This window comes from Periophthalmus magnuspinnatus, chromosome 11, assembly GCF_009829125.3.
Source record: "Periophthalmus magnuspinnatus isolate fPerMag1 chromosome 11, fPerMag1.2.pri, whole genome shotgun sequence".
Classification (NCBI taxonomy): Eukaryota; Metazoa; Chordata; class Actinopteri; order Gobiiformes; family Gobiidae; genus Periophthalmus; species Periophthalmus magnuspinnatus.
Window position 1 is genome coordinate 28,141,285 of NC_047136.2, and position 9,235 is coordinate 28,150,519.

The window sequence follows — 9,235 nt, forward strand, 5'->3', positions numbered from 1 at the left end:
CAATACTGTTATTTTTGTACTTTCCACCACTGAGGATACCTTTTAACATGTCATTTTTCATTCAAATAAATATTTGAACATGCCTACTTCATTCGTTGATTGATCAGCAAACACAGGGCAATGCAAACACTGACAGCAAATAAAAACTTCTCATGTTCCTCACTTAAATAAAAGCATGCAAAAGATGTCAGGTGCACTCATAGCAATACACACCCATGTTGATTACACACCCATTGTTACTTGCTGCATGGCATGGCCCACATTTCCAAACCTGCCAGTGTTTTGCATGCACTTTGCATGGATGCCTCTGTAAAGTCAGGCCACCAATGTTTTAACGTCAACTGAACAGTATATGTATGATTTTATCTATGTCAAGGTAAATGGAATCTATTGAATTTCCCTTGTAATAATAATGATGAATCACATGTGCCTAAAGATCTATCTATGATCTATCTATATATTTATAAATATGACTTTCAGTTTGGAAAGATGATTCTTCAAAAATGATTCTGGAAAAAGTTTATTTTATTTTTTTCTTTGTTTCACTTAATTTCTGTTCAAAAATGTAACATCCCTTCACCTTTCACAGAAAAACCAGTCCATTGGAGATCCAGTCACAGCTGGTACTGGACCGGTTTAAGATGAAGAGTTTCTCAGTCAAATACACATGTATAATCCTATCTATGTATTTTGTCTAAACAAGAGGTATTCTGTTTCAAAACTCACAACTACTTCCTGTATTTTTGTACTTTTCTTTTCATCTTAATTTTTCTGACAAACTACCACTTACTATACTACTGCATATTTACTACAGGTACTAATCCCACCAAACCAGGAAATAATTGGAAAACCATGAAAACCTGTCACATTTACCTTTAAAGCAGCAGCATCGGTGTAAATCTATTTAAATACATCAGCATATACAATATAATCAAACACATTTAGGTATATTTCAGCCAGATAATTCCATTCAATTCAATACTTCATAAAAACTGTCAGGAGGTATACCCAAAATGTATAATGCCTCCACACTTCACATACAGTTCAGGCACACTGCACAAATGAAAATAAGCTCATTTGAATCACTTTATTTTCCTCTTTCACCAGCCTCTATTCAAGGTCACTATGTTTTTCTTTGCCAGCTCTTGAATGAGGTTATATTCATACATCCCAGGATGAACTCCAGTCTTTAAGTTTCTGTTCCGAAGTACTTCATAGTAATGATTCCAATTTCCATTTTTGTCTGCTCCAAAGCCATAAATGTCCACCTGTTTAAGAAACAAAACAAAAAAGGGTGTGTCAATTGAAGCAAGTCAAATGAGATAAGGAGTGAGTAAGGTTAAATATAGAATCCCAAGGATACAATGGCAGTGTACACTACCAATGCTTTATGTACAATCATTTGGTCAGAGGGTAGAGAGTAGTTATTTGAGCAACTTTTTAATAAAACTGTACCTCTGTTTATAGAGAAGTATATATAACTATACTTCTGTTTTATAGAGATTAATAGTTTTATTGTTCTATTGTTCCTTCTGTTCCTTTTGCAGTCTTAAAGCGCCAAAAGCGTGACAGTGACTATGTTAAATGTGGAAGATGCAGTGACGGAACGTAACACAGTAAAAGTAGTAAAGTACTGTACTTAAGTTTAAAAAAAATTAAAAAAAATGGTATGTACATTTTAACATGGATATTTATACTTCACTACGTTTGAGAGAACAGGACCGAAAAGTAAAAGTACTTTATTATCTGAGACCTGCTGAAAAGGCTGAGAGTTTATTTTTAACACGATCAGAATCTGATGTAAAAACAAAGACAAAAACAATGAATTCACTTGTTTGTTGATCAAAATTCAGCACAAATCTATATCAAAATCACATTTGAAGCTTCATTAGATCTAAAAATCTGCACAAAATACTTCAACTTTTTACTCTTCAGATACATTTTTAAATGGGTACTTTAATACTTTTACTCAAATTTGTTCATGTGATTAGTACTGGGTATGTTTTTTGCTCTGAGTACTTCTTCCAGCTCTGGTAAGATATGATTAACACAATTCCATCAGCTTCAAATATTACTTGAGTATTAGTTTACCCAAATACTTTTTTACTCTCACTTGAGTAATTTCTTATACCTCTACCATGTACTGCAGTAATATTACTTTGGCGTAACTTTACTTTTTACATGAGTACAGTTGTTGGCTGCCTAGAACAGCCTTATTTTTCCCACAGTGTTAAAGGGGTTTGTTCAGCAGTTCTGTGCACATCATGTTGTCAGTAAACAGAGTGCAGTGGTTTGTGTTGATGTCTTCAACAAAACAAGTTTTTCTTTCCTGATTTGACCCTCGAGGTGAACTGAATCGGATACTAAGCGGCCAACAGAATGATGTGTCAAGCAGGTTTCATAGCTGGTGCAGTGCCAGTCACAATGCCAGCAGTATAGTTGAAAGAATGTAACTTAGCATGTTTTCAGATAACTACTGTAGAAGATGGCACTTTGAAAGATGAGAACACAAGCCCTGTCCAAGTTGTACAACACTGTATACAACAATAAATAAGAAAAGACAAAAACTAGAATACCTGAAGCAGTGCTGTAAGAAACACACATTTTAAATTCAGTTAAAGCTTTTGCCACTTGTAGACTTACTCAGTGAAAAAAGTAATCCAAACTTTTACCAAAGTAGGAGTTAATCAAGAGTTACTACACCGTAAAATCATCAAGTTGGAGTGAAAGTATGGTGTCAAAAATATTGAGTGAATGTACTTAAGTTAATGTAACTGTACTACCCACCTCTGCTGCCTATATCAAAATCCACAATGTTTCATCTTTATCACATTTTGGGTCATGGAAACACCAGTCGTTTGTGTATGTATGCATGTATGTATGTATGTATGCATGTATGCATGTATGTATGCATGTATGCATGTATGTATGTATGTATGCATGTATGCATGTATGTATGCATGTATGCAATTTTCCATGTTGACATAGAGGCTCATCGCTGCTTCCTGTTTTTTTGGTCCTTTTTTCTACAAACTTGATGTAAAATGATAAATACCAACACCACAAGTAATAATGAGACAAACATGAAAAGTGGTCACATGCACTTTAACCCTTTACTTACCTGGTCACAGATGTGCATGGCCAGAACCAGGGTCATGAAGCCAGTGGAAGGGTATTTCCCCCTCGTAGACAGCCAGCATGTGTGGATGTACCTCATGAATCTCGGATTGACCACCATCACCTGTTAGCAGAGACGGTGTTTGAACATGATGTCATAAATGCTTAAAGGCGCTGCATCTCATTTTTACAGTCTTATAAATGTGAAAAACAGAACTAGTTCATTTTAAATGGTTTGCAGTGGTCTAAAGTTATTCCTCACTTACCTTATGCATTCTGAACATTATTATTCACTGCAATTTTCACACCTAGACAAATACTCGACTGTGTGGAAAATTTGGGTGCAGGGCCTTTAACAACGAAAATCTTCCTTACCAGATTCTTGTTAGCATTGATTTTTTCTTGAACTGGTGCATATGATCTGAGAAAATGACATCAAAATATCAAAATTGTATCATTTGTATTTGTAACAAAGAGCCAAGTTTGTTACCAAATTAACAGCACCTTTCACTATATGCACTTTAAATTGCACGCACACTTTAATCGCACAAAGCACTTTAAACATTATTTGCACTTTAAAAAATACAATTGCACAAAAGGATTTTAAAATGTTTATTTGACTTGTCTTCTGCGTTTACCCAGTTTTGGATCTGGTGGCACAGTGGCACTTTAATTGAAGCTGCTTGTCCTGGAGGGGAAAGAGGACAAAATTAACAGCGAATTAATAAATTGGATATGGGCAATATGAGTGCAATGTTTGTTTGACAGTGTTTTTAAGTGTTTGTGTGTGTTCTGTAATTTGTAGTGCTTTTAGTGAAAGTGTTTTAAGAATGTTTAACTTACCACCTCCTTGTCCTTGTGTCCAGGTGTCAAAGAGGTCCACGGGGAAACGAGCTCCCTTAAAAATGTTCCGGGGCAGGACCAAGGCGGGGAATGTGTAGTGGAGGAATGTTGGGCATTTTAAATGGTTTATGGGTTTTAAGTATATTTGGTGCTTGGTTTTAGGGTTTGGTGTTTTAATATGTATAAAGTTTTATTTGGTTTTGTGGAGGTTTGAGTTTTAAAGAGCCAATGTTATTTTTTAAACACCCCTAGTAATTAACAGTAGTTTAATCCAGTTAGTGGGACAGGATAAAAGGCACCTGCTAGTAGCAGGCTGCTACAATCAAACCATGTCCTGCTGCTGAAGCAGATGCTGCTTCTCTAACCTCCATTTGTACAATGCACATTGCACTTTGATAATTGATGGAAATAAAAACTGTGGACCACACCCGTGCTGCTGTCTTCTGTCCCACATCCTACCGTTAACGGCCAGCCTACGTTACAGTATTTTACAGTCATTGGGTGTGTTGGTGTGAAAAACTAGACTAGACAGAAGGAAATTTGTTATGAAATGTGGGATTAGTTTGTCAATAGGTTGCGTTCACATTCAAGAATTTGATGATAGAATCATTTCACAGCTCTATGTGAGATTCCAAACTTATCTTCATCTTATAGCTTGTGGCCTTTCATTTCTGAAGCTTCCTTTTATTTATTTACACACTAGGCCCAGTGATTACAGAGACATTAATCATGCAGGTCAACAAATCTGCAGTCTATTAATCAACAAATTCCACCACAGAATTCTAACCTGTCTCCAGCTCAGTTTTAACTATTGGAATTTCAGAATGTTATGATTTCACATAAAAAAATAAAATAAATTAAATTATATATATATATATATATATATATATATATATATATATATATATATATATATATATATATATATATATATATATATATATATATATATATATATATATATATATATATATATATCTCATTGTGCACAAATCAGTGGGCTACTTCCGGTCAAAGGGACGGTCGGCGAAAACGTTTCTGCTGTAATGTAATGTCTCTGAGGTTTTTGCATTAGAAAGCATTAAGGTATAATTTATCAACTTCCTCAACATCATACAATTTGATTCTACAATTTAATTTGTCATATTTATTTTTATTTGACTTACCTTCCATGAAAGCCAGTTGTGAACGCCTCAGTAATCCACTGCAGGTCCATGATTTTGAATGGAAACAGAACCAAGTGGGTGTCATCATCCAGGTCCATCCCGCTCTCCGGATACATGACCCGATGAGTCGTCTTGTTCCCCACGTCCACTTCATAGCCTGCAGTCTTACCAAAGTTCATTCTATAGCAAACCATATGACAACAAAGATTACTTCTATTGGTGATTTTCGACTCTAGATGTGATGATTTCATACATAATATTGTACTTTGCTGTGCAACATCCAAAAGGTAAATTCACACACGTTGAGCCCGATCATTTTTTTTTAATTGTGACTAGACCCATTAACCTGCCATATTTCAGCAAAAATCAGGATTTTAACAATATTCATTATAGCTGCCCCCATCTGTGTTAAATAACATTGGTCGATAGAATGCAGTGATGTCATGTATCACATATATCTCTATTACCTATATCTATAACCTATAACCTATATAAATGTCTTAATGGTAATGATTGGGACACACTTGGTTTGGATTAGGCATTAGAGGTGTCAAAAGTGTCCAAAAGCAGATACTAATAGATTCTACAGCCAGTGACGTGCAGTCAGGGGAGTCATCGCAGAGAAAAAATACATGAAATGGTTATATTCATCCAATGGTTTGTACTATAAAGTTATTTTCTATTTAACTTTGCAATTTTAATTCTTTTGTTTATTCAAAATTGCTGAATTTTTACTTTTACCATTCAAATACTCAGAAGAGACGTGTGGAGAGGCACCAGCCATTCATGCCTCACCATGGACTGACTGTGTTGTGCTCAGCAGTGACAGCTACTGCTTTAAGCGACTGTGAAAAGGCGCCGAGTGAAGCACATAGTCACCTGGCCTCATGGTAGGGGGCACTCGTGAGCCCAGGGATTCTTGCAACTCCTCGGGCAGCAGAATAGTGACAGCAAGCTACAATTTAGAGTTAGCAAGTCAAGTTTAGCAATCTGTTCACTTTTTTCTTCTTGTCTGGCCCTTCTTTTTAAATGGAGGAAGATTACATATTAAAGCTTAAGTAGTTTTCTAAACTGGACTTTCAGTCGAAGCAGAAGGTTTTAATTGAAGGAAGACCAACGCCGGAACTAAAGGGTTGGCTCCAAACTACGGGATGGAAGACTCACTCTTTTCAAACAGAGTGGTACACACGAAAGGCTGCAGATGTGGATGTGTATATTTCATACTATTAGGGCTATTTCATATGGACTTTGGAACTTTTATTTTGAAGCTCTTTTTTATTCTGGCCTCAAGTCACTTACTATGAGAGAAATTGGCCCAGGGCTAAATTTACTTGCTGACTCCTGATTTGCAAGTTTGTAAATATGATTGTGATAACATCACCAGCCATGAAGCTCACCGCACGTCACTGAGTACAACTAATATCGACTGGATACTAATTGGACAAAAAAATAAAAATAAAAAATCACATAAACAAGGCAAAATTTGAGCTATCTTGAAGAGTTTTAAATTGATCTTAAGCTCTATTACAAAAGACACTTCAGGACATATAGCATGTTAAAAAAATGATCGTATCACTATTGAGCTTATTCCTTTGTATCGAAATCAAGTTTGAAATTTAAGTATTATGACAACACTATTCAGTGTAACGTTTACCTCATTACAATATCGTGAGCGTCGATTTGACGTCCATAGTTGGATCCCTTCATATTTCCTGAGTTTCCAACGACGGCGCATGTCCGACAGCGGTCCGGGTGGGGTTCAGCTACATCTGGCCTGGATGGGAACACCCTAAACAGATGATCCTTTGCTGCCTCAAATTTCTTTAAGTCGCCTCCTTCGTGCTGCAACGACTGGAGGATAGAGGGATCAAATTTACAGAGATTCTAAAACATAATGAATGCAGATACAGATGCAGCAGGGTCAGAAGAGGAGCTGGTTTCAGATGACATCACAACATTCAAAAATATTTAATAAAGCTAAAATGAATGTTGAATGACACCAGTCTTGTGTCGTAATACAAGAAGTTAATGGGTGTAGTCACATTTAGAACATTACAACAATAGAAAAGAACAATTTGAAACACCAGTTTCACGGCAAAGAACAATGTAATCAATAAGGACATGTGGCTCCTGCCCCTCTCTGGGACTATGACATCATCACATTTTAGAATTTGATGAAGATCTCAGATGATGGACAGGGTCCTATATAACTCTATGAGAGGTTTTTTTTTTTTTTTTTTTTTTTAAGAAATATCCAAAATAAAAACCCATAAGCATTGAACCTTCACAAACTTGCATACTTGGTTGGTTTAAAGGTAACTTCTGCAATTTTATTGTATTTTCTTACCAGTAGGTGGCAGATGTGAAACCTGACCCCTCCCCTCACCTGGCCTTTGTTTAGGCTCACCTGTGCTCTCTGCTCTTCTTCTGACAGGCTAAAGCTGGCACACTGTCAGTAGTAACATAGATAACATGTAGTGTGTTATATGAGAAGAAAACATGGACCCTTTAAGTCCTTTCACCTGACCACAATTACGCCTTTGGTGTTGAATAATGGCACCGCTATTGTGGAAAAACTGAAATGTAATATTTATACTGACAGAAAATATGTTGAACTTTGTGCCAGCTTTGGTTTTATGATTTAATGTTTTTATAGCATTGGTTTGGTGGAAGCGAGACTTACCATCCACCAGGTGAAGTCCTTTAGTGTGAGATGGCCATCAGGTGTTAAAAAGGGATTCACAAATTTTTTGTATCGTTGCATACAAAAATAATTGTTTTCTGTCATACATCTATCACAGCTACAAGGTTTTTTAGCATTAGCTGTCAACATCTCAGCTTCAACATTCATATTTCCAGTGTGTCCTTCATCTTCTCCCCATTCCTCAAAGGTAAGACGAGAGGAAGATATTATCCAGATAGTGCCAAAGCACAAGGTGCAAACCAGGACAACCACCAGCTTAGATCTGCTATACATCGCTACCTAGGACACATGCAATAAAACAAATAAAACATTGAATTTGTGTCATCATTAAATCTTGCACATGCGTTGACCAAAATCAAAATTCTGTATTGTCTTTTGTGTAAACTTTAGCCCATTTATAGATTTCATTTTCTCTAGACCTAACTGTAGCCAAATAAATAATATTGTTTTAAAATAGCCTACTAAAGAAATTATTATTGTTTTTTTTTTACCTGAATTAGTCGATTCCTGAAGAGATGCTGCTTTACAGAGTGGTGCCACTTCCATGAAAAGACCTTTGTGACATTAGAAAATAGTTCTTTTACCACGTACAGTTGGGTGTTGCCACGTCCGTCATGGAGACATCAGCAGGGAGGATGAAACCAGGAGGAGCACGCACCTGTCACCTCCCTCTTAACAGAAAATCACGTTACTAAGCAGTTCACGTGAACTCAGGCTTCAGGCAAGTCAAGTTTATTTGTACAGCACAATTCATACACAAAGTCATTCAAAGTGCTTTACACAATCAAAAAGACATTCAAATCACAATACAAATAAACAAAACATAAATCATCATCAGAAAATAAACATTAAAAGAGAAGTGTGCAGAATAAAAAGTACCTACGCAGTCTCACGTTAAGAGAAATAACAATTCTCATGCGTAAAGGCATCTCACAGCTTTAAAAAGGCTTTTCCGCAGGTGTTAGCGGACAAGGCGCTGTCTTGTCTTCTGTATGCGTAAAGAATCACTTGACCAGACGTCCTGCTTTGTGCGGGACTGCACAGTATTTCCAAATCAAATCCCGCGTCACGCACATTGGGGCTGTGTCCCGCATTTCACTATGAGCAGAAACTTCATTTTCCTCAGGAGACCTCTGGAGCGCTCAGCAGCACAATCTCTCTTGTCACTTCTGCCACTGATTTTGTGTCCACCGCAGTGTCAGGGCATGTGTTAGAGTAAGGATATGTGAAACGAGAGATACGAGAGAAGGGCGCGCGGGAGCACGCGGCAGAGAGAGCGCGCACAGCCGCGTGCTCAGCTCCTCTCCGCCTCTGCAGAGCGCCTGTGTGCCGCACACTCGTGATGTCGCTCGCGGCCCGCGATACCAGACAGAGCGATACTAGAGAGTTTTCTCTGCATTTAGCA

The 9,235-nt window shown here is 37.0% G+C and overlaps 1 protein-coding gene across 1 annotated transcript; it reads right to left on the minus strand.

Moving 5' to 3' along the window:
* Positions 1-505: 505 nt before the first annotated feature.
* Positions 506-8,815, minus strand: LOC117378352 (CMP-N-acetylneuraminate-beta-galactosamide-alpha-2,3-sialyltransferase 1-like). The gene is made up of 8 exons (XM_055225304.1): positions 8,714-8,815; positions 8,322-8,501; positions 7,810-8,109; positions 6,781-6,977; positions 5,127-5,306; positions 3,493-3,538; positions 3,122-3,241; positions 506-1,268 (listed from the first exon to the last, which is right to left on the minus strand). Exons 3-8 carry the CDS (start codon positions 8,101-8,103, stop codon positions 1,101-1,103), a joined length of 1,005 nt encoding a protein of 334 aa, XP_055081279.1. The 5' UTR covers positions 8,104-8,109; positions 8,322-8,501; positions 8,714-8,815; the 3' UTR covers positions 506-1,100.
* Between the last annotated feature and the right edge of the window lie 420 nt (positions 8,816-9,235).